The sequence below is a fragment of the Gopherus evgoodei genome, chromosome 3, assembly GCF_007399415.2.
Source record: "Gopherus evgoodei ecotype Sinaloan lineage chromosome 3, rGopEvg1_v1.p, whole genome shotgun sequence".
NCBI classification, from domain to species: Eukaryota; Metazoa; Chordata; order Testudines; family Testudinidae; genus Gopherus; species Gopherus evgoodei.
The window spans coordinates 131,018,293-131,045,009 of record NC_044324.1 but is presented as its reverse complement, the minus strand read 5'-3'; the positions used below and the strand labels follow the sequence as shown (position 1 = coordinate 131,045,009).

At 45.1% G+C, this 26,717-nt stretch overlaps 1 protein-coding gene across 3 annotated transcripts in view; it reads right to left on the bottom strand.

Annotated features, from left to right (window-relative positions):
* The window catches only part of TMEM181 (transmembrane protein 181), a 68,157-nt gene extending 41,913 nt beyond the window's left edge, over nt 1-26,244 (bottom strand). For 2 of the 3 annotated variants that reach the window (XM_030556659.1, XM_030556660.1), the window contains exons 1-2: nt 26,043-26,244; nt 4,911-5,014 (exon numbers count right to left, since the gene is read on the bottom strand). In XM_030556659.1, coding sequence (XP_030412519.1) covers nt 4,911-5,014; nt 26,043-26,173 — 235 coding nt within the window. In that variant the 5' untranslated portion in view covers nt 26,174-26,244. Of the gene's footprint in view, nt 1-4,910; nt 5,015-14,375; nt 14,506-26,042 lie in introns of those variants that run through there. The other variant, XM_030556661.1, reaches the window with a different exon arrangement.
* Between the last annotated feature and the right edge of the window lie 473 nt (nt 26,245-26,717).

Sequence of the window (26,717 nt, the reverse complement as noted above, 5' to 3'; positions counted from 1 at the left end):
GAATGAATTTAGAATTCTTGTCTAGTATGTTACCAAAACAACACCATAACATCTGAGCTCAAAGGAACACTCTCCTACACAGTCTCACAGTCTGCAGCAGACTCCAGCAATGCTAATTAGAAATGCTGATAAGGCAGCTCCTGTTAGTACACAAGCAGCAGCCCAATGAGTTGGTTACAGGTTTAAATGGCCAAAGGAAGGGACAGCTCAGTGGTTTGAGCACTGGCCTACTAAACCCAGGGTTGTGAGTTCAACCCTTGAGGAGACCATTTAGGGATCTGGGGCAAAAATAATAGTTGGGGATTGGTCCTGTTCTGAGCAGGGGGTTGGACTAGATGACCTCCAGAGGTACCTTCCAATCCTGATATTCTGTGATATAGATACCCCCGACCCTACTCTCAAGACCACCACCATTTCACTAGTGACCCTCACTTCCAAAATCCTGGAACATGACATGACCCCCACAGAGTAACATAGATCTTCAGCCACATTTTAAACTGGAGACTCAGTTACTATTTATTAATGAAAAGCTGTTTGCCCACTTTATAGTATTATCAAAAATATTTTGCATTTCTATGGCACGTCCCATCCAATGCATTACAATTAATTAATTCTCAACACTCTTATGGGGAAGCAGAGTATTATCCCCACTATTTTACAGATGGTAGAGGCAGAGAGAACATAAAGTGTGATTCTAAGTAAAAAGCTACACCTTCTTATTCAAGAGATCTGCTCATGTCTACTCATTTACTATTGCAAAGTATTTACTACTGCCAGCTCTGCAGAAGGCACATACCTCTGGAAGAATAAACTGGATTATTTTCTGGCCTGTGCATCAGAACAATTCACAGTATTCTAATTAGAGTCAGCTATTTTCCTTTGCTACACTTGTGTAATCCTCACTGAAGGCAATAAGGTTTGACAGCTGTAACTAAGGGAATAATCTGAGACAACAGGGCTGAATTAGTATAAATGAATGGTAAATTGTTTATACTATTGAAGCTGCACAAGTTAAATAATGCAGTTTGATTCTCAAGCTGGATTTGCAGTTGCAGGGCTGACAGTTACACACACACTCATACAACTAGAAAGCCTCTCCTTTTACTTGTAAACTGAGCACATTTGAGATGGAGTCATTGAGACGGGAGGTGGAACACCACATGACCTAGTAAGGAGGGCTTTAAACTAGGTTCGACGGGGACAGATGAGCAAAGCCCACAGGTAAGTGGGGAACAAGATCTGGGAGATGGGTTGGAAACAAGAGGGAGCACGGGCTATAATGGCAGAGAGGAAGGAGGGTCAGGGCAAAGCTGGGAGGCAAGATCAAACCAGTATCTTAGATGCCTATATACAAATGCAAGAAGTATGGGTAATAAGCAGGAGGAACTGGAAGTGCTAATAAATAAATATAACTATGACATTATTGGCATTACTGAAACTTGGTGGGATAATGCACACGACTGGAATGTTGGTGTGGATGGGTATAGTTTGCTCAGGAAGGATAGACAGGGGAAAAAGGGAGGTGGTGTTGCCTTATATATTAAAAATGTACACACTTGGACTGAGGTGGAGATGGACATAGGAGACGGAAGTGTGGAGAGTCTCTGGGCTAGGCTAAAAGGGGTAAAAAACACAGGTGATGTCGTGCTGGGAGTCTACTACAGGCCACCTAATCAGGTGGAAGAGGCTTTTTTCAAACAACAAACAAAATCATCCAAAGCCCAAGATTTGGTGGTGATGGGGGACTTCAACTATCCAGATATATGTTGGGAAAATAACACCGCGGGGCACAGACTATCCAATAAGTTCCTGGACTGCATAGCAGACAACTTTTTATTTCAGAAAGTTGAAAAGGCTACTGGGGGGAAGCTGTTCTAGACTTGATTTTAACAAATAGGGAGGAACTTGTTGAGAATTTGAAAGTAGAAGGAAGCTTGGGTGAAAGTGATCATGAAATCATAGAATTTGCAATTCTAAGGAAGGGTAGAAGGGAGTACAGCAGAATAGAGACAATGGATTTCAGGAAGGCAGATTTTGGTAAGCTCAGAGAGCTGATAGGTAAGGTCCCATGGGAATTAAGACTGAGGGGAAAAATAACTGAGGAAAGTTGGCAGTTTTTCAAAGGGACACTATTAAGGGCCCAAAAGCAAGTTATTCCGATGGTTAGGAAAGATAGAAAATGTGGCAAAAGACCACCTTGGCTTACCCTTGAGATCTTGCGTGACCTACAAAATAAAAAGGCGTCATATAAAAAATGGAAACTAGGTCAGATCACGAAGGATGAATATAGGCAAATAACACAGGAATGCAGAGGCAAGATTAGAAAAGCAAAGGCACAGAATGAACTCAAACTAGCTATGGGAATAAAGGGAAACAAGAAGACTTTTTATCAATATATTAGAAGCAAGAGGAAGACTAAGGACAGAGTAGGCCCACTGCTCAATGAGGAGGGGGAAACAGTAACGGGAGACTTGGAAATAGCAGAGATGCTTAATGACTTCTTTGTTTCGGTCTTCACTGAGAAGTCTGAAGGAATGTCTAGTACAGTGAATGCTTACGGGAAGAGGGTAGGTTTAGAAGATAAAATAAAAAAAGAGCAAGTAAAAAATCACTTAGAAAAGTTAGATGCCTGCAAGTCACCAGGGCCTGATGAAATGCATCCTAGAATACTCAAGGAGTTAATAGAAGAGGTATCTGAGCCTCTAGCTATTATCTTTGGGAAATCATGGGAGACGAGGGAGATTCCAGAAAACTGGAAAAGGGCAAATATAGTGCCCATCTATAAAAAGGGAAATGAAAACAACCCAGGAAACTACAGACCAGTTAGTTTAACTTCTGTGCCAGGGAAGATAATGGAGCAGGTAATCAAAGAAATCATCTGCAAACACTTGGAAGGTGGTAAGGTGATAGGGAATAGCCAGCATGGATTTGTAAAGAACAAATCCTGTCAAACTAATCTGATAGCGTTCTTTGATAGGATAACGAGCCTTGTGGATAAGGGAGAAGCGGTGGATGTGATATACCTAGACTTTAGTAAGGCATTTGATATGGTCTCACATGATATTCTTATAGATAAACTAAGAAAGTACAATTTAGATGGGGCTACTATAAGGTGGGTGCATAACACTGGCTGGATAACCGTACTCAGAGAGTAGTTGTTAATGGCTCCCAATCCTGCTGGAAAGGTATAACAAGTGGGGTTCCGCAGGGGTCTGTTTTGGGACCGGTTCTGTTCAATATCTTCATCAACGATTTAGATGTTGGCATAGAAAGTACGCTTATTAAGTTTGCGGACGATACCAAACTGGGAGGGATTGCAACTGCTTTGGAGGACAGGGTCAAAATTCAAAATGATCTGGACAAATTGGAGAAATGGTCTGAGGTAAACAGGATGAAGTTCAATAAAGATAAATGCAAAGTGCTCCACCTAGGAAGGAACAATCAGTTTCACACATACAGAATGGGAAGAGACTGTCTAGGAAGGAGTATGGCAGAAAGAGATCTAGGGGTCATAGTGGACCACAAGCTTAATATGAGTCAACAGTGTGATACTGTTGCAAAAAAAGCAAACATGATTCTGGGATGCATTAACAGGTGTGTTGTAAACAAGACACGAGAAGTCATTCCTCCGCTTTACTCTGCGCTGGTTAGGCCTCACCTGGAGTATTGTGTCCAGTTCTGGGCACCGCATTTCAAGAAAGATGTGGAGAAATTGGAGAGGGTCCTGAGAAGAGCAACAAGAATGATTAAAGGTCTTGAGAACATGACCTATGAAGGAAGGCTGAAGGAATTGGGTTTGTTTAGTTTGGAAAAGAGAAGACTGAGAGGGGACATGATAGCAGTTTTCAGGTATGTAAAAGGGTGTCATCAGGAGGAGGGAGAAAACTTATTCACCTTAGCCTCCAATGATAGAACAAGAAGCAATGGGCTTAAACTGCAGCAAGGGAGATTTAGGTTGGACATTAGGAAAAAGTTCCTAACTGTCAGGGTAGTTAAATACTGGAATAGATTGCCTAGGGAAGTTGTGGAATCTCCATCTCTGGAGATATTTAAGAGTAGGTTAGATAAATGTCTATTAGGGATGGTCTAGACAGTATTTGGTCCTGCCATGAGGGCAGGGGACTGGCTCGATGATCTCTCGAGGTCCCTTCCAGTCCTAGAGTCTATGAGTCTATGATGCCATTTTTCACAGAGCCACTTTGAGTAATACCACAGCCATGAACGGTATCCAGATTTCTAACACCCAGTCCTGTGCTTTAATCACCATACTTCCTCTTAATATGTTGCTTTTCTATCCCAAATGTATGCAGGTATTAGCCACCTGTAATCAGCAGACCAAGGTTTCTTAGACAAATCGATCTTCCATTTAGCTAATCTTAAATGTACCATTTGCTTAATTAGCATCTACTTCAGTACAGAAACTGTACAACTAAGCAAGGAAATCTATTCAACACATATGTAAGAAAAAACCTGTAAACACCAGATGCAGACTTGCAGCTATGTACAGCCCCAGAGATCTCAAGGCACTAGCCTCATTAATAATGGAGCAAATCTGTGGAGAATAAGGGTACATCTATACTACCTGCCGGATAGTAATCGATCTATCGGGGATCGATTTATTGCGTCTCATCTAGATGCGATAAATCAATCCCCGAATCAATGCCCGTACTCCACCTCGGCAGGAGGAGTAAGTGGAGTAGACGGAGGAGCCGCTGCAGTCGACTTGCCACCGTGAGAATGACTAGGTAAATTAAACTAAGATACTTGGACTTCAGCTACACAAATAACGTAGCTGAAGTTGCATATCTTAGATGATCCCCCACCCCAGTTTAGACCAGCCCTTAGTTATTTACACAAGTTAAGGTATAGAAACAGCCATAGTTTTTAAAAAAAGACATTAATAATCTTACCTGCAATTCCTATGAAGACTGTCAAACCAAAACAAATGAAGAATACAACAAAGACCAGGACAAAGTGTCGTTTGGACAGTGTATACAGTCGCATTGGTGCTAACCTGCAGGAAGCAAAAGAAAGCCCAGAATTAGCACTCAGTAATGGCACTTGTAAAAAGAGACTGCATCAGCCAGTCCTCACTTATAATAAAAAAAATTAAAACAATTTCTGTGGCAATGTGGAATACCAAGAAGAATCCATCAATGATGCACTTTTACAGAGCAAGCATAACAGTTTCCTTCCAGCCATGCACACTCAGTGTCACCAACTCTCATGAATTTTTTTCTAAGTGGTTAGAGGTTGAAAATACTGCACACTAAAGAACATGAACATAAGAACGGCCGTACTGGGTCAGACCAAAGGTCCATCTAGCCCAGTATCCTTTCTACCGACGGTGGTCAATGCCCGGTACCCTAGAGGGACTGAACCTAACAGGTAATGATCAAGTGATGTCTCTCCTGCCATCCATCTCCACCCTCTGACAAACAGAGGCTGGGAACACCATTCCTTACCCATCCTGGCTAACAGCCATTAATGGACTTAACCTCCATGAATTTATCCAGTTCTCTTTTAAATGCTGTTATAGTCCTAACCTTCACAACCTCCTCAGGTAAGAAGTTCCACAAGTTGACTGTGTGCTGTGTGAAGAAGAACTTCCTTTTATTTGTTTTAAACCTGCTGCCTATTAATTTCATTTGGTGACTCATAGTTCTTGTATTATGGGAATAAGTAAATAACTTTTCCTTATCTACTTCCTCCACATCGCTCATGATTTTATATACCTCTACCATATCCCCCCTTAGTCTCCTCTTTTCCAAGCTGAAAAGTCCTAGCCTCTTTAATCTCTCCTCCTATGGGACCCGTTCCAAACCCCTAATCATTTTAGTTGCATTTCTCTGAACCTTTTCTAGTGCCAATATAGCTTTTTTCAGATGAGGAGACCACATCTGTACACAGTATTCAAGATGTGAGCGTACCATCGATTTATATAACGGCAATAATATATTTTCTTTCTTATTCTCTATCCCCTTTTTAATGACTCCTAACATCCTGTTTGCTTTTTTGACAGCCTCTGCACACTGCTTGGACGTCTTCAGAGAACTATCCACAATGATGCAAAGATCTTTTTCCTGATTTGCTGTAGCTAAATTAGCCCCCATCATATTCTATGTATAGTTGGGGTTATTTTTTCAAATGTGCATTACTTTACATTTATCCACATTAAATTTCATTTGCCATTTTGTTGCCCAATCACTTAGTTTTGTGAGATCTTTTTGAAGTTCTTCACCGTCTGCATTGGTCTTAACTATCTTGAGCAGTTTAGTATCATCTGCACACTTTTCCACCTCACTTTTTACCCCTTTCTCCAGTTTTTCTTATTCCAGTACTTTAAACAGCAGTTACCATTCCTTTCACACCAAAAGCATTTTCTGCTATCCTAGGATCTAAGTGTGAGAAAGAGTCTCCTCCTCAACTCCTCCCAGACAGAAAAAAGTTCTATATTTGAGCTCAACTATCTGATATACAGACACACACAGGGTATTGTGAGGATACCATATTTCTAACCATAAGAGTGAAAGCTGATGCTGATGACCTGTATCGCTTAACTGAGATATGTGTAAATAGTCAGCTTTCCACCCCTTTTGTATTAATATGACCCTGGAACTTCATCTATATAATGGGATGAGACAAACCCCAGACCTGGATGCTGCTAGATGTGTAGGTTCAGACTCTGGATCCAAATCTGATCTTTCCCAAAGTTTGGAGTGTTCAGCCTATTAGAAAGATGGGTTCAATCTGCAATTCAGATGTGTATTTCAATTCAGGCCCTATCCAGGGCTGCATCCAGCTTAAGGATGCTCAGGCTTCTGTACAGTATATGTGCACTGGCAACTACTTCTACAATTTGATCCAATATGCTAAGGAAATACTATTTGACTCAAAATCGTATGTAAGTGTTCATGTCACAGCAACATGAATCACAGATTTGGGCTTAATAAATTTTAAGAATATTAAGGCACCTTTAATCATGAGGAATACAGTATACTCAAACTGTGTTCTGTGGACATCATTAGTCCACAAAGCACTTCCTGGAAAAGATGTCTTAACTCTTGCAATTCCAACTGTAATGCGGATACTGTATTTAATAAAATGCTTTCTGAGATGTGACGTTTTAAACAGCTGAAACTTATCTGCTCGTTTTAGTTCACTTACAGGGAAAATCAAGAATTAGTCAGGTTTAGAACAAAGATGCAGGTGTAAGGAGGGATGCAAATGAGTCACTGTCCACACTGTAAGTTTGCACAAACTGGCTTTACGAGATTCTTGTGGTAGCACTTTGCACTGGCAGTCCAAAGCCTGTTAAGCGTGTCTGTCTCTCCTGTTGCTATTCAGGAGAAACTGGCTGACTATACAGGGAAAAGAGTGAAAACTAACTATCCATAGGAAGTTGTCAAATGCACAAACAATAAAAGTACCTAAGAAAAATATTTCTCTGACCTTTCAGATACATAAATCTTCACTTGCAACAATAGTCACAAGTTTCTTAGACAAGTGTGATTTTTAAATTGACAATGTCCTTTTAAGTTAGAACTGTTTAAGTTTCTCATTTAAACTACATACAGTTTTTGCACTGATTTAACTTGACCAGTTTAGCTAAGTCAGAACAAATTTTTGTATGGGCACACTTATACTGGTTTAAAGCTGTTTATATGGGTGTATATTGAATTGATATGAATAGATACGACACAATGTTGTGCTATTTGTAATTTTCCAAGGGCTTTCAGTTCTACAAGTTGCCCAGAATTTCTTGCATAATTAGGAACGTCTTACATTGGATATTTCTTAGACTGTATTGGGAAAGAAATAAACATGCATCATAACAGGTAGCTACTTAGACAGTTGCAGAATACTCTGAAGCAGGTAATATCAGGATCACAGAAAACATTGTTTTATTATTTCTTCATATGCATACTTTTATCTCCATTTCAGCAGAGATTTCAAAGCATTTAACATGGATGCAAAATGCAGCTAAAACTTACATTCTTCTGAGTATCCACAGTCCTCAGGTAAAATAACAAGACTCTTCACTCACAATAGTCATGGAGCTGGCTTGACAACCGAGGACATTTAGGTCCTTTATTTACTCATAGGACAGAGATAATGTAGGCAGCAACAGTGCATGTTTCCCCGCCCTGCCCTGCAGAAACCACTTCTACAAATGATAGCTCAATTTTTATGTTCACTCATTATTAGATGGTGTCATAGGTGTACAGAGTATTTTACAGATGAATAAGGCAACATGGGCTTTGCTGAGAAGAGAGGAACTTACAATCTTGTACTAAAAATACAACAAAATGACAAAAAACTACTTGGGGAGAAAGAGGAACACTGCAAATACTGTGAGACACAGCAAATACTGAGAAGGGAGCTACTTCTCTTGGGGAGCACAGGGCATTAAGCATACAGTGTGAGCGGTTTTCACATCTTTCACCAATATGTTTATTGAAAATAATTTAAACTTCCGTTACAGGTGAGTTATCACTTAAAGGCTTTGAAAATAAATGTTCTGTACATAAGGAAGTATTTCAGTGAAGTGGGGCTGAAACACAAGAAAGACTGTTCTAAGCAAAAGGGGAAGCATAGAAGAAGACATGAAGATGAGAACAGAAGGTGGAAATAAAGGAAACATAAATGGGGACTTCTGTGAAAGGAGTAAGATGACGAGAAAATGAGAGCAGAAAAAAGTTGTACAGAGCCTTGAATTCAGGATGAAGAAATCTGAGCAACATACAGACTCAATCATAGGCCTCTGATAATACATCTAAAAAGAGCATCAAACTGTGAAGCAGAGACCTACATTGCTACCAGTTCTCATGATTTTACCAAAAGTCTCACAATATTTTGTGGTTTTTTTTAAAGCTCCAGCTCCTGGCTCCTGTGACAAAAAGAATGAAAGCTGATATTTTAATGTAAACTAAATTTCTTGCTCTTATGGTTACAGAGAAGAGTTTAAAAATGTGAAGTCCTAAAGATGCAAAATCAGAAGCAAACAATCCACTTTTAAAAAGTCTCAGGATTTTTAAGCAGATGGATTAGGTAATACTGCATCTGTTCACCACAAACTGAACAGGCCAACCCAGGCTGGGTCAGATTTAAGAGAGATGATCTGGAGGTGAGATGCTCTGTATTCCCATACCAAACTACTAAGTCTACACACTGTCACGAACAAAGCTCAGAAATACCTGCTTTCTCACCAATCGCAACTGAAATTGTTCAGGAAAGTACAGTTGTAGCCAGTATTTTACCTGTCTAGATGCTTCATAAAGGGCAGACCAATGAACAAAACCCCTGTCTCCCACCAGGAGAGCAGAGATCTACCAAGTCTCATGGGAATGGCGATTCCCATCTTTCAGAGCAGCCAGGAACTTGCGTGTTCAAGTAAAAATGACACACACCGAGGCCAAGAAAGGGAAGGGGAGCTCTATTTTTAAAATCATACACCTCCCAGTCAAACCCTATAAAGAAAGATGCTCCCATACCCTCAAGGCCCAGTGGCAGCACACTGCGGGAAATACTAAGGCATGCATGTCTATGCTGCCTTTCACCACAGCAACAGCCAGGGAGGGCTGATAGGAGATGCACACTTGGCTTTTCAGCAGAATGCTGAGCCTGGACCGTTTGCCCTCATCACCCACTTTTGTATTGGCCTTGGTTAGAAGCTGTTTGGTAAATTGGTTTGACCACATACAATGACACTCTATGCATTTCTATTCACTTGTATCAGCTCCTCTTCCACTGTTTTTTTCTTGTCCTAGCTGGCAACATTATTAATCAATATACTTTAGAATTTCTAATTTTTCTAGACTCAGTCCACTTAGCCTTTGTACACAAAATATGAACTTTGGACTATCCATTTCAATCACTTTTTCATTCCTTCCTTCTTTTAAGGGTTTCAGTTCTCTCCAACTAAGAATAACTGGTCTTATTCCACGATCAGTTAATGGCTGTTTCATATACTAGAGGTATCACCATTGATTCTGGGCATGTTGCAAATAACAAACAGAATTTTATAAATGTACAAAAACATTCAGGTGGATAAAGGATAATAAAATAAATCAAACAGAGATTGGCATCACATGTTAAATGAGGACATCAAAATCACAAAGGAGGAAACAGCTTTTGAAATGGTTGTATCTATCAGTGAGACTGAGGGCTTGTCTACATCACAAAGTTGCAGCGCTGGTGAGGGGTTACAGCGCTGCAACTTAGGAGGTGTACACATCTGCAGGGCATCACCAGCGCTGCAACTCCCTGTTTGCAGCACTGGCCGTACTCCCATTTTGTCTCGGGTGTAGAGGATCCAGCGCTGGTGATCCAGCGCTGGTAATCAAGTGTAGACACTTACCAGCGCTTTTCTTGACCTCCGTGGAATAAGCAGGTATCCCAGCATACCTGAGGAAGCGTCTGGTAATCAAGCAGGTCTCCTTCCCCGGTTTGCAGGGGGGTTCGGGGAATGCGAGAGCAAACCGCGACGAAGCTGGTCTCCTTCCCTGGTTTGCTCTCGCGTTCCCCGAACCCCTGTGCAAGCAGGTCTCCTTCCCTGCGGTTTGCAGGGGGGTTCGGGGAACGCGAGAGCAAACCGCGGCGAAGCTGGTCTACTTCCCCGGTTTGCTCTCGCGTTCCCCGAACCTCCGTGCAAGCAGGTCTCCTTCCCCGGTTTGCAGTGGGGTTCGGGGAACGCGAGAGCAAACCTCAGCGAAGCTGGTCTCCTTTCCCGGTTTGCTCTCGCGTTCCCCGAATCCCCGAGCAAGCAGGTCTCCTTCCCTGCGGTTTGCTCTCGTGTTCCCCGAATCCCCGAGCAAGCAAGTCTCCTTCCCTGCGGTTTGCAGGGGGGTTCGGGGAACGCGAGAGCAAACCGCGGCGAAGCTGGTCTCCTTCCCCGGTTTGCTCTCGCGTTCCCCGAACCCCCCTTGAAGCCGCCCAACAGCACTGCAGTGTGGCCACATCTAACACCACTTGCAGCGTGGTTGCTGTAAGTGTGGCCACTCTGCAGCGCTGGCCCTATACAGCTTTACTAATACAGCTGTAACAACCAGCGCTGCAAAATTGTAGATGTAGACATACCCAAAGTTAAAAAAAAAGGCTGGGAAGGAGGAAAGGAAGTTATTAAAATCTTGGTCACTAACGGAGACTATGGATATGTCTTCACTAGCAACGTTATAATGAGGCTGTGTAGTCGTGGCAAAGGGCTAAGAGAGAGCTCTCCCAGTGCTGTAAAAAACCACCCATCCCCATGAGGGGAGTAGCTCCCAGCACTGGTGCACCGTCTACACTGCCACTTTACAGTGCTGAAACTTGCAGCACTCAGGGGTGTGTTTTTTCACTGGGGCTGAAGGAAGAACTAAGACCGAAGGAAGAACTAAGGCCAACCAAGAGTAGCTCAGAGTTAAATGAAGGAGAAGGACAAAAAGGAGCCTAGAAATGTGATAAAGTTAGATTGAGGCAACAAGATAAATATCAAAGTCAGTACAGAGGTGCTTAATACTTGCCTAAACTGCCCACCATGAAATTAGTAGTGGATTTGGTACTATCATCTTGGGAGGAAACATTACCAATAATCTTTCCCATTCCATGAAAGAGCAGCTGTGATCTCACACTATTCCTGCCGTAAAGTTTCTATCAGTGTCCACAACTTGAGTAGTCTGAGGAAGGCATTTTAATAAGGATCCCTACTTACTTCCAGCAGGCCAACCTATCCTTGTTATCTGGTCACTGACAGATACAAGACTACAGCAACTCTCCACCCTATCTCCTTTTCTGTGTTACTCTATTTTAGCGTCTAGAACAGAGAGTGAACTTACAGTTTGGGCAGTCAACAAAGGTTCTCTTAAGAGATCAATTTTTGGGAATATTTGAGTATAAAAAATATAATTATCCAACTACAGCCAGTCACCAAGCCACTGAAAGTCTTGTCCCAAGTTGCAGATTTCAATGGAAAATCCAAGATACTGTAATATGGTTATAGTGAATTTATGGATAATAATGCAGCAGGTTATGTATACTAACAGGCAACTGTCATTAAGATCAACCTGCCAGACAAGTGGAGGGGAGGATATCTGAAAAACTTTGCAGGTTATGGGGCTCAAAATTACTTTTCTGCATTGCCACAAAAGTGTAATTTACTTTGGCTGCTTATTTTGTATATTCTGTGAGTTGGAGGTCCAGAGGCCTTTGGCCATGGGGCACCTTCTAAACATGTATTATCTAATAATAAACACTAGCAACCAGCTCTAAAGACATTTGCTGTAAAGCTGCTGGAGCTCAAGTAGAGTCAGGCTATGTTAGTAGCTGAATAGTATTAACACGCTAAGGAGTACCTACATGCTGACAGGAAGTGGTGTTGGCAATTCAGAAGTTTACATTGTGGAATTTAAATTAATGTTGAACTTACAGCTAGCTCAGCATAGTGCTAGCAGACATTAGCTTTGGAGGTACCATTTTTCCTTTAAGGGGTAAAAATAGACATCCTAGTCACTTGTAAATCAATAACATTCTACAGCATTTTTCAAAAGAGTAGAAATAACTCCTCCTCCTCAGCTAAATTCAAATTAACATAAGTTACAGTCTACAATAATTTCTAGAACTTTAATTGGGTACAGAGTTCTTCACCTTCCCCCCAAACCATTGTGTAGTTTCTCTGCACTGTTGAATGGATCGTGATTGACTGGTCGATCCCAGAGTTTCTGCCAGTCGATTGCGATCTCCAGCCGCTAAAAGTTCGGAGGTGCAGCAGGGCTAAGGCAGGCTCCCCTCCCGACTGTCCTGACCCCACACCGCTCCCAGAAGCAGCTGGCATGTCTCTGCGGTCCTGGGCCGGGGAGCAGTGAGTCTCCGCGTGCTGCCTGACCCCACAGTTGCCATTAGCCATAATTCCCAGCGAATGGGAGCTGCGGAGTTGGTGGTGGTAGTAGGATTTTTCACACCCCTGAGCGATAGTTATACTAATGTAAGTTTATAGCATAGACCTAGCCTGAAACACATAATGAAAAATCCTTCAACAAAGGAAAGAGGCTTTCAACACAATGTTTGTTATATGACTGTCAAAATCAAGACCTGTCTCCAAATGAGCGAGTACTGCTAAACATTATATCGCCTCTAATACAAACCTGACAATTCATGATTGTGACATTCCAAGTTTGCCTAGAGTAGCAAACATTCTACTCTTAATTCCCGAATAAAGTCTGCACACAGAAAACAGCATATGCAGGTAAACACAAAAATCAGAACCGCCTTAGAATTTAACAGCAAACTAACCTATAACTGCACATCTAATACATCTTCAAACACTTTGGCAGGCCCTTCAACCAAAGCAGCCTTCCTAAGAGATCCGCATTCACCTGGGCAGTGCTTCTCAGCCACCAGTCCGTGGACCAGCACCAGTCCCCGAGGCTCAAGCGGGCTATGGGGGGCAGACGAGGACACAAAACTACACGGTTTAGGAAGGCAGCAAGCCAGTCCCTGGTATCAAAAAGGCTGAGAAACACTGACCTCGAGGATCAAGTTACTATTTAACTAGAAGTTAGGTCCAATGCCTGATCTGATTTAGATGATGTTTCCTATGCCTTTTCCTTTCATTTCTATCTAAAAACAGCCCCACACCAAAAGGGCACCCATCCAAGGCTCTGGACACCTTTCAGGACACTTAAAAACACAATGCTAAAGGGACAACTTAAATCATCCAACACAACAGCTTTTCTCCTTCTCCCACCCAATCACACCTCCTCTCACTGCCTGTCAAGCAGGCCAACAGGACTAAAACTTCTTAACCACACAGCCCCACTGAACAAGAGCCACCCCCACCCAAGGTCGCAACAGCCTCCAGAGGGATGTCTGGGGACACACATTAAGGAGGGAACTCGCACTGAAGCAGGCAGTGCGCTAAAGCAGCGTTTCCAAGGCTACACTCCTTGCCTGCCCCACAGCCCGCGGGGAGCCCGCTGGTCACCTGGCTTCCCCGCTACATCCCCGCAGGAGCCAGCTGCGAGGCTGCTGAACGCGCTCCCGGGGCTGGCTGGCTGGCGGGGGGGAAACGACACACCACAGGGAGGGTCACAGAGCACAAGGCCAGAAGGGACCGTGGGGAACATTTACTCTGGCCTGAGTAGGGCACAGGCCCTAGCACAGGCCTGCCCGAGTCCCCCATCCCCGTGTGTTGGGGGGAGGGGCTCTGCGCAGGTTCGGGAACGCTGCCTACCGGTGCGGCAAGGGGAGGGGTCATTCACGGGGCGGGGGGCAACACCTGGACCCAGCGCCCAGGGTAAGGACCAGGAGGGGGGGACTGTGGGGGGAGGCAGAGGGACCGCCCCGCCTTGGGCACAGCCCGGAGCCCGAGACACCCCCTCCCCGCGCCCCCCACTCACAGCTCCATCTCCGAGCCGCATGCGCACTGGTGGCGTCTCCTCCAGTAACAGACTCGGGCGCCCGCCGCAGCCTCACAACCGCCCCTGGCAGAATCAGGGGCAGCCGCAGCGCTTCCGTATGCGTCATCCAACCGCCACGTCACGCTGGGATCTGTCACGTGACACCAAGACGTAACAGCGCCACAGCCCCGAGGCTCTTGCCCAACTCTTGTTCCTAGGGGAGGGGGAACAGGTCCTCTGTGCGCACCTACCGGGGTAGTGAGGCGCTACGGGGGCCGGACGGGGACAGGAAACTACACCGTGATTACTTCACGCCATCCATCCATGCGCCCCCGCCCCCAGCCTACGGGACGCCGGCCTGGCCCGCCCATGTGAGCGGCAATCAGCGAGCCCCACCCCATCACCTCAGGGCCACACGGGTGTTGGCACTACTTGAACTAAAGGGTAGGAAACTGGGTCCACTTAACTCGGTGCCTTAGGCCTAGTGTGGACTAGGGTGACCAGATAAGTGTGAAAACACAGGGGCATGGCCAGGTGGTAGGTTTCCAACTTTCTAAGGGGGAGGGATAGCTCAGTGGTTTGAGCATTGGCCTGCTAAACCCAGGCTTGTGAGCTCAATCCTTGAGGGGGCCATTTGGGGATTGGTCCTGCTTTGAGCAGGGGGTTGGACTAGATGATCTCCTGAGGTCCCTTCCAACCCTAATAATCTATGATCCTAATCAGGATGGCACAAAACTGAACACCCCGCCTCTGTTGCTTGCTCTCCCCAACCCCACTCATTCATTTTCACTGGGCTGGGGCAGGGGCTTGGGAGTGCAGGAGGGGTGAAGGCTATGGCTGGGGTGTGGGTTCCAGAGTGGGGCCAGGAATGAGGGGTTCAGAGTGTGAAAGGGGGCTCAGGGCTGGTATTGGGGTACAGGAGGGTGCAGGGAGAGGGCTTCAGGCAGTGCTTACCCCTCAGGGGGCTCCCCAGAAGCAGTGATATGTCCCTTGGCTCCTAGGCATAGGGGCAGCTCCGTGTGGTGCACACTATCTCTGCCCACAGGCACCACCCCCGCAGCTCCCATTGGCCACAGTCCCTGGCCAATGGGACCTGCGGAGCCAGTGTTCAGGGCAGCGGAGGGACATGTTGCTGTTTCTGGGGAGCCATGCAAAGCCAGGTAAGGAGCCTACCAGCCATGCCAACTGGACCTTTAACAGCCCAGTCAGCGATGCTGACTAGAGCCACCAGGGTCTCTTTTCGACTGGGCATTCTGGTCAAAAACTGGACACCTGGCGATGCTCAAGTGGGGGTAACAGTCACTTATATAAGACAAAGCTCAAATATTGGGACTGTCCCTATAAAATTGGGACATTTGGTCACCCTAGTGTGGCCGCAGCTCCGCCCGCACCCAGGGGCTCCAGGCACAGAAGGGCAGGTTCCTGTTCACCTGCAACCATATCCATTGCTTCCCTGCCACCACCATGTGCCCACACGCAGCAACCTCCTGGATATGACTCCAGCCTCTTGCAGCACCGGGACTTGCGCCGCCTTGCCCTCAGCTGCTGTGACTCGCGCCATGGCCTCAGGGCCACACTCAGCCTTGGTACTGTGGCAGCCCCTAGAGCTGCAGCCAGGCTGGGCCCCTGGTGTCCACACAGCGCGAGCAGCAGCAGGACTCCGGGGCACGCAGCAGAACAGGGCTGCAGAGCGGGGGGCACAGAGACAGGCCAGCATTGAGAGCAGAACCTGTGGGCTCAGCGGCAGCACACACAGTTCAACCTGTCCCAGGATGGGTACCGCCACTGTCTATGTGTACCTGGGGTACCAGGCATGGTGGTGGGGGTTGCATACATTAGCATTAATGATCAAGGGATACTCTCCTCTTCTAGCAGCTGTCGGGGCTAACAGCATCCCGTCAGTAATGCTGACCTACCAGCAGGAGCAAGTGCTGGGGTTGTCTACACTTAACAGCACTGCAGATTTTCCACACCCCGAGCAACATAGTTCTATGCTACAAACTTATGCTTGTATATCAGGGCCAAGCCTCAAATTGTAACTCCAGAACAAAGCTGAGAGCAGACCTACACTTAAAGCTGCAGCAATGCAGCTGCACAGTGTTAGCACAGATGCTACTATGCCCATGAGGGAGCTTCTCTCCTCAGTGTAGTTAATCCACCTCCAGGAGAAGCCCTCCCATCAAGCTAGTGCTGTTTACATCGGGGATTAGGTCATTATGACTGCGTGGCCCAGGAGTGTGAATTGTTCACATCCCTAAGCTATGTAGTTATACTAATGTAAGTAGTGTAGACCTGGCTGATAGTGATATCTATATATACTCAGCCATGGTCTGTACTGCAAACATATGTCAGTATAATTACGTCGCTCAGGGCTGTGGAAAATCCACACCTTGAGTGATCCAGTTATACCACCCTAACTTCTGGTGTAAACAGCGCTATGTTGACAGGAGGGCTTTGCCCATTGACATAGCTACCGCCTGTGGGGGAGATGGAGTGCCTATGCTGATGACGGGAGAAGCTTTTCTGTCCGTATACGTAGCATCTTCGCTAAGCACTAGAGCAGGGGTAGGCAACCTATGGCACAGGTGCCGAAGGTGGCATACGAGCTGATTTTTCAGAGGCACTCACACTACTTGGGTCCTGGCCACCAGTCTGGGGGCTCTGCATTTTAAATGTTGAAGCTTTATTTAAAATTAAATTTAGCTTCAACATTTTGAAACCTTATTTACTTTACATACAACAATAGTTTAGTTATATATTATAGACTTCTAGAAAGAGGCCTACTAAAAAAGGTTAAAATGTATGACTGGCACGCGAAACCTTAAGTTAGAGTGAATAAATGAAGACTTGGCATACCACTTCTGAAAGGTTGCCGACCCCTGCACTAAAGCATGCAGCTGTAGCACTCTAAGCATAGACAAGTCCTTAAGCGTGTTAAGTAAACATAACCACAAGGAATGCAACTAAACAGTTGCAGTACAGGAGAAGGTGTATTGGTCTGTTAGTTGACCTCCAAGATTTCCCCCTCCTGGCTCATGATCCTATTTTAAACTGTTAACTGCACAGAGTAATGACGTTTTAGAATAAAACAACAGGGCTGTTTAAAGTACTCAATCAAACAGAATTCTTAATCATTTATATTTCTACATGTATGTTCCTAATTATCTCTGCTCCAATGTTATTTTAAAATAGGTTAGAAGAGAATAGTTTAGCCATTATTAAATATGTAGGGCTTGACTCAGCATTATGTTACTCCAGGCTCATACCAGTGGAAATCCATTGATTTTTAGGGAGTTACATCAGCTGACAACTGGAGTAATACAATGCTGATTTAGATCTGTGCTATCTATAAAAAACACTAGAAAAGGTTTAGCTGCTTAAGAGCCTGAGCTTGCCTCAGTGAAGTCAGTGGAAAGTCAACGGCCTTTGAGCTTAAGCATCATGTCTCACAAGGCACCTGAGGCACGTCAGTAGTAATATCTAAGAGCTCACTGCTTAGACGGTTTGTCAGTGGCAGACCCAAGTAGAGGAGTGACATCAATGGGAATTGGATCAAGACCTGGCATACTGCACACTTTGATGTTATATAACTTACTTAAAACACCACATGCCTCTTTTTATCATACTCCCTACACTGCTATGCACTATATGTTAGAAAGTTGCCAAAGCTATTCTACAGGACAAAGAGCTTCTTGTAACTGCTCTAAATTCCGCTCCAGGAACTGGCTGCTGGAGGCACTGCAGAGTGATGCAAGCTGAGCCTACCACCTCTCCAGAATTAAGAGTGTCACATATATGACACACTAAGCCTCCTCTAGCTTTTGAAATTGCTCCTGCACTTGGATCTGTCAGGAACTAAGCCAGCAGACGGACTCCTTATACTTACACCTTTCTGAAGCTACTTTGCTTCTTAAAATTTTTTTTTTATTGAAGCGAATACCAAAGTAACATCAGGAATTCCTACTACATCTGGCAGGACTGATTTTACAGACTAAAGCCCCAATTCTGCAAATAATCATGTGCCTGTTTCATTTATACAGGTAGTCCTCTTTCCCAGATGCACCAAACAGAACAACTGAGGATTGAGTCACTTGTGTTTAAATGATATGAGACATTCCTACCTCTCCAGGATTTTGACAGTACTCCAAGACCTTAAGGGTACATCTATGCAGCAAGCAAAAACTCATAGCGTCAAGTCTCAGAGAGCAGTCTACAGACCTGGCCTCACACTATGATTAGCAGTGTAGACATTCAATCTCTGGTGAAGCTCAGGTTTTGAAGCTTAAGGAGAGAGGGTGAGCTTCAGAGCCTGAACGCCAGCCGGAGTCCAAACATCTACACTGATATTTTTAGTGCAATAGCACCAGCCTGAGTTTGTAGACCAGGCTCTGAGACTTGCTGTTGCGGGTTTCTGCTTGTCATGTAGATATACCCTAACTGGCTAGCAAATTAAAGACTACAAGTGAAATCCTGATCCTGTAGAAAACAATGGAAGTTTTGCCATTTAAGCAAACGTGGCCAGGACTGGAAGTTAAAACCAGATCTCCCATATGCACTATAGAACACTAGGCAATGAGAGTTGCCCATGCACACCCTTTTTACAATAGGGTAACTGAGTGCAGGCTAGGTGACAAAGTACATTAAATGCACTTGCTTTTCTACTGTAAAAATCTGGGTTTGAAACTGGCTGGGGCCACAAGTAAAATGAGTTTGATTATCTCACTCTGGTTGCGAGGGGACATTTTCCATATCACAAAATTACACAGCAATCTAACATCATAGGCTTTGTGTTTTCAGGAGATGCACAGAACTGTAGTAACAGAGAGTCTTGAAGGTCAGGACAGAGATATATTGAACAAGTCATGTGATGCAGCCTTCATCATCATCATTCCTTAGAACTGGCAGGATAAGATTTACCTACCATCTTTTGAGTCAGATTCTGTATAATCTTTATCTGCTGCTGCAAACTGGCACTGAACACACCTGTTGAGTTTGCCTATCAGCTTTCAAGTAGCATCCACTTGTATTGCTAGTGAAAGTTAGGGATTAATGGCACGAGCTATTGCATTAAAATTAATGATATATTTAGAAAGCAAAAAGTGAAGTGTTTTTGAGGTTTAATCAAACCTATTCATCTAAGGCGGGGTGGGCAAACTTTTTGGGACGAGGGCCACATTGAGGTTGTGAAACTGTATGGAAGGCCGGGTAGCGAAGGCTCCCCCTCCCACTTCCCGCCCCCCTCATAGCCCCTGACCCATCCAACTGCCCCACCAATCCTTGTCCCCTGACCTCCTGGGACCTCACATCCCTAACCGGCCCCCGTAACCCCACCCCTATCCAGCCCCCCTGCTCCCTGTCCCCTGACTGCCCCAACCCTATCCACACCCCCACCCCCTGGCAGGCCCCCCAGGACTCCCACGCCTATCCAACCCCCGTTTCCAGTCCCCTGATCGCCCCCCCCAGAACCTCCACCCCATCCAACCCCCCCTGCTCCCTGACTGCCCCCGGGATCCCCTGCCCCCTTACCATGCCACTCAGAGGAGCAAGTGCTCACAGCCACACCGCCGCATTGCCCAGCAGGAGCAGCAGACCAGAGCACTGGTAGCGCAGCAGTCTGAGGCTGCAGGGGACAAGGGACAGCAGGGGAGAGGCTGGGGGCTAGCATCCCCGGCCGGAAGCTCAGAGGCCGGGCAGGATGGTCCTGCAGGCCGGATATGGCCTGCGGGCATAGTTTTCCCACCTCTGATCTAAGGTATAGGACTGACACATCTTATATTTTGAGTCTTTGTGTGTTTAGTTCATGGAAGCATCACTTCACCTTAGAGACAGCATCCTGTTTTTTGAATGAGTTTTGAATAGCTCTTTCAATAGTAAGATAGTGTCAACACTGTTGTCACATTGGGACCAGCTTCGGTGTACAGGAGGTGAAAATGTTTTTAATGTGCCATGTTACAGAGAATCTAGTCAGATTACAAGTAGTTGCAAATTAAAGCCTATCTATTGTTTTCAACACACTACTAAAAATATAACAATATTGCATATACTATTGCTTTATGAACAATCATTTGCACAAATGTCAATGCTTATCTGTTGAGTCTTCTGAGAGACTGGACAGCAAAGGCTGTCAAAGACCCACTAAGCAGAGAGACATGGGGGTAGATAGGGTGAGTTTAGGGACTTGATAAACTATGTTTCGTACTACTCTTTGCTTTTAATAATAGCAAGTATCTAGTAATATATTAATAAAATGTCAACCTGCTGTCTATGCCAGGATAAAGTTCAAAGTACTCCCCGGCTTTGAGGTTTATCATCTACATAAGATAGTTCATCTCAGGACGAACCACGTGCATTACACCAACAATTCATGATGGTTCAGGCAGCACAAGCTAGTGTATAATAAAGACTTATCACATCTTTTAAACAAGCCCAGTACTTCCTGTGCCAGTTTATTTACACAGTGTAGTGTTTATGTTATGGTCATCCTTATCATTGATAGCATTATATATTAAGTTGTCTGCCTGTGCGATTTAGATTATTACAGACATGTGGGACCCAGTTCATCCCTACTGTAACTCTACTGAACTCAGCGGAAATATACCAGGGATGAATTTGACCAATAATGTAGATATTTGTACAGGCAATTAGAACTATGATTTATGGCATTGTTGATTATTTAGTTGTCTTCTGCTGTTGATATAATTTTGAATACAATTAAAAGAAGTGATTCAATTTTACCCAGAATAAGTATTTGGGAACACAAAATAAGTGAGAGAACACGTTTGTGAATTTTAATGGACAAAAATAGATAGTCCAGAACACAGAATAAGGATCTGAGGACTCAGAATGATCTAGGAGACTATTTCTGACCCAGAACAGGCCTTTGTTGGGATGGCACTGCTAAATAACACTTTCAAGTAACTAGGTCAGGAATATGCAGCCTTGCAGCTCCCACTCCCTTTGAGGTTTTTCAACAAGTCCTTCTACCTTGGAGATGAGAAAGTGATGGAACAATATGTTTAAAATATCTGTGAGCATTTATACTGTGTTGGGAAGAGAAGCTCCACAGTCCTAGCTTTTATGATTCATTTATGTACACCTTCAGTATCACACAAACATTAATTGATTTATACTTGCAATACCCCTGAAAGACAGAGAAATGTTATTGTTATTTTATAGAAGGGGATAAATCACAGACAGATTAAGTGATTTGCATAAGGTCAAAGAAGAAGTATGTCGCATAGCTGGGAACCCAACCCAGCCACCTTTACTTTGAGAAGTTCTAGCACCTCCACACTTTGGAATAGGGACTTGAAATTTGCCAAGGGGGAGCCTTTTTGTCATAGATGAGCCTAACCTTAGTCTCAAAAACACCTGAATCATTTTGACTGAGATTTTCCCAAATGGTTGATATTCGGCAAGTTATAAGCAACTGAAAATAGGTTCTTATACTGGGAAGTGTTGCACAACCTTAACAATAAGCAGTGGTCCAAGTCTAACTATAATTCATTCTTTATTTCATTACACATACAAGAGACATTTTACATTAAGTAAAATAATGAATGAACTACAACTGTCACATATGAGCCTACTGCTTTTTGATGGACAGAATGATGTCTTATTTAAAAGAGAAAAAAATATTGCAGTCTCACTGTAGGTCATTTATCTTAATCTCTGGGTATTATTACAAAGCTCAGCATCGGGAGAGCACTTGGCATACAGAATTTCTCTTTCTAAGGTGGTTAGGCAATAATGATGAGTGCATGTCGCCTAGAATTATTGATTTTCAGTATCAAGCCAAATGCTACTTTTAGTTATAGATCTGCTGTGACATCAGTGGAGTTGCATAATTTGGCCACTACACTACCATCTGAAGCACGGTGGTTCTCCCATTTCCTCCAAACAGCCGTGCAAGTTAATTTATAAATTCCCTTCCAAAATTTAGTCATGAAAGTTGGGATTTTCAAAACCATCTATGGGATTTAGCTGTTCAACACCCACTGAAATTAACATAAGTTCTGTTGTGAGGCTAAGTCTTCTAGTTGGCTTTGAACATACATAATGGTTGAGATTTTCTAAGTGGGCACAAATGTAGAGCCTCTACTAAATCCCCAGTGCATTACGGGAAGCTCTAAAGCTGCCTTTAGTTAGCAGCAGAGGGTCCTCCTAGTACAGGGGAATCTTCAACTACCAGCTGTACATCAGTTGCTATGCTCCTGCCTTCCAACCTGGCATCAGAGGTATTCCAAGGTCAAGAAGGAGCATGCCAGGGTGGAAGGGGGAATGGCTTCTTGAGAGCCATTATTCATTGGCATCAGTTAGAGCAACCCTAAAGCTGCTCTAACGTGTGTGGAGGCCAGTATGGCTCACATCAGTCTCCAAGATTGAGAAGAAGGAAACATGATGGTAAGCCACCAATCTTCTCCTCCTTCCCCCAGTGCACTGAGCATTCTCTGGCAAACCTGGCCCTAGGTACAGGGGCGGCTCCAGGCACCAGCATGCCAAGTGCATGCTTGGGGCGGCAAGCCGCGGGGGGCACTCTGCTGGTCGCCGCGAGGGTGGCAGGCAGGCTGCCTTTGGCGGCATGCCTGCAGAGAGTCTGCTGGTCCCGTGGCTTCGGCGGACCTCCCGCAGGCTGGCGCAGAATCCGTGGGACCGGGGACCTCCCATAGGCAAGCTGCCGAAGGCTGCTTGCCTGCGGTGCTTGGGGCGGCAAAATACCTACAGCCACCCCTGCCTAGGTATAGTAGGTCTCTATAAATACCATGAGAGGTGACACCAATTATATTATTTACAATATTATTAAGTATCACATACATAATGTTGTAAATGTACATGGTGCTTTACAAGCATATAGTAAAATGCATTTCTTGCCCTCAAGAGCTTCCAGTCTAGACATAGCTGTAACTTCATTGCCCTGGGAGATGGCTGATTGTTTTGTCTCCACCCCAGTATGGTGCAAGTGACTTAGGTCACAGTGGTCAGTGGCTCCATGCAGTTGCACAATCAAAATACATATTAGTTGGGCAAAACTAACTTGCTAACATTTACATTTTTAGCCCCATGCAGCATGATATAGAAACCTAGGCTTAAGACTTCTGAATTTCCTCTCCCTCCCCCAATTAGTCTGGGGGACAAGAGTTTCATGAAAGTTCATTAAGCAAGCTGTATCTAAAGAAACTAAAAGAGAAAAGTGCCATGCACAATGGACTGCTAGATATATAGTGGATAAAAACAGCATATGTAAAACCAGTGGTTCAGCAATAAATGTAACAATACTTAGCCCAAGTCATCCATAGGTCTCACCATCCTTTGCAAAGGAGACAAAGTATAATTATCCATATTTTACAGATGGGGAAACTGAAACACAGATGGGGTAAAGTGACTTCCCTAAAGTCACACAGTAGGTCAGTGACAGAGCCAGGTCCTTAGTGCAGTGCCATGTACACTGGACCATGCTGCCTCCCCTTTCATATTTACCAAGTGGAATATATTTCTATGTGGAAGATTTGAAATTGACAGGTATTCTTGATCTGCAGACTTATGTGGCTAGGAGCCCTGAATGAACTAAAGCCCCAGCTTCCTCAGAGGCAATGTACAGCTGCGTTATTCTGGAAGAGCTAATACCAGCAGAACCCAGAGCATCATTCTTGATTCAGAAAGCTATTTCCCTGTCAACCACAAAGGTAACAGCATAACATTTTACATTGCTATAGCATCTTTCATCCCACTGGTTCTACAGCAAGCAGTGCAAGCATTTATAGCTGCTACTGTCAGGAGATGATAGCACTGGAAAATGGCAGCCCAAGATTAACTCTACAACTACATTTGGGCCATTCCAATATAGTCTCTGCCATGTAGTATTGAAAGCCCCTTACTACATACTGTTGGTCAAAACGGGGTTAAATAGAGTTTATATTGGAGAGCTGCTGTTTCCTACTGAAAACAAAGCAGCACAGCTGCTGGATGGATGCAGCCATCTCTCAGGCTCTATTCATATCACATGTTTGTTATCCCTAGGCCCAAATCCCCATTGTCTCATACATTCTATATTCATCTACCCCTTTGCAAATCAGCCTTGTAGCTTTTTACAGCCACATTGTATTCACTCTGCACAAGTAAAAGTGATCACACATGTTGCAAGACAGTGACCATCAGGAGCCTCATATCCAAAAACCTAGCAGAACCAGCAGCTGGAGTCTACATATATGCACTATATTGCCACAGACAACACACTAACGTAACAATTATAGTGTTGACATGTTTGCCGCCCTTCCTCTGCCCCATTTCTAATTATTTCCCACAACCAAGTTTTGGAACAACGAGCCACTGTTTTGTTGGGGAAAAATGCAGCTATATGAAATCCTGCCAGGCTGCATCGATGGTGCCAAGTTATCAGACATTGGTACTGCTTTCAACAGCTCCTGCTGCTGTGGATGTAGTGACAATTTAAATAGAATGGGCCCGATCCTTGGCTGGTGAAAATGGGTGCAGTACCACTGAAGTCAAAGGATCCATGCTGATTTACCTCCAGCTGAGGATCTGGTGCATTGTGTACAAATATTTAAATAGATGTAGTCACATACTGTGCTCAGATACAATAGGGATAAGCATAGGCTAGAAAGAGCTATTATATAATAGTTTATACTACTTAAAGCAGAGAAACAGGTGATGGAACTTCTGCACAGAGGTTTTCCTAGAAAGCACTTTTCAAGGAGAGATAATGGACTAGTTCACAAATAGTAGGGAACCTCTTTTACATTGTCCAGAGTGCTCAAGATCCTGGGAGGCTTGGATCCATCTTTCTGTGTTATGGAAATCTCTGTTTAGGTTTTATTAGTGAGATTACAGCATTGGTAGTTTTAGACAAAGGCCAATTCTTGGGTGGTTCCGGTAGATAGACTCTTACTGCAGATGGTTCCATATTAGGGGATGATTAATTTATTTGGGCTCAGTGAAAAAACCTGACCTATGCTTTTTCCCCCACAATCACCAAAGGTCTTTATCGGGTGCTTCCATGTCATGGAAAATAAATTATTCCACAGCAATCAAGGAAATAAAATGGCCTGGGATCTTTTTGGAAGGAAGGTAGAAGGAACTCATTCATATACAGTAGAACCAGAGAGATCCTGGAGAGGCGGCATCTTTCCTGTCAGCCTATTCACCCTATGGAATTGCAAGAGGGTGAGCTTCTTTGCAAACCCCTCCCAACTTTCCAGTGCTCTATTTAAAATGGCCTTTTCTCGTTCAGCTGCCCGGACCAAACAGCCACTAAGCAACGTAGTCTAGGAGGTTACCGCCGCCATGATTCCTGACTAAACATCACCCAGCCCCATCAACTCCCGACGCAGATGTGGCAGTAGAGGCCCGACAGCCTTCCTTCCTTAACACAGCCATGGCAGAGCCTGCCGCCCCTCTCCTCCTAGCCAAGCTGCCTGCAAACGTCCTTCCAGGCCCCGCCCGGGCAGGCCAGCTGGCGGGGGGCAGGCATGTATTTAATCAGCTGAAGGCAATCTGGGCTTGCGTTCGGGTTCCCCCGCTAAGCAGAACAAACACTCCCCGCCCCCGGGGGGCTGCAGCTCGGCAAGCGCCTGGCCGCCCCCGGAGCCCAGCCCCTCCGTGCTTCCCTGCGGGGGGTGGGCGCAGCGCTGGCCGCTCCCCAGCCCTTACCGGTAGTAGCGATCATCCTTGTAGGGGGTCAGGTCCTCGCTGATCTCCTTGTAGGTCTCCTTGACCGTGCGGCAGAAGCGCTTGAGCTCGCCGCAGAGCGGGGTCTCGAAGGCGGGGTAATCGGCGTCCATCCCGCCGCCCCTTCAGCCCCAGGCTCAGCCAGTCCCCCTGAGCGAGCGCCCTCCGGCTCCGGGGCCGAGGCGGTGGCTGGCGCTGCCGGCCGGGGGGAGGAGCTGCGAGGCCGGGCGCTCTGCTTCCCGCCTCACCACCTCCTGGCGCGCTGCTGAGGGGAGTCAGTGGGGCGGGGGCAGCGCTGCGATACCCCCGGCAGCCGGGAATGGTTCCCGCCAGCGGCACCCTCCCGACCTGATGCTTCTCCGGCTGGAAGCCGCAGCCCCTGGGGTTGTTGCTGACAGCAGAGGTGGCCGCACGAGCGGAGCGGGTAGAGTGTCTGAACGGGAGCTGGGAAGACTTCAGCACCCTGGACAGACTCACTTGGGAGTTACTGGCTTTACAGAGCAGCCCGCCCGTTCCTTCCGCCCTTTCATTGAAAAGGTCAAGTCCCGAAGCCCCTCTTAAAAGTGACTATTTCCAGGGATTTTCTCCTTTACCTGAGTATAAATTATAAAGGCAGGGAGCTTGGAAATACAATTTTTTATGAGATGCTTGTTACCT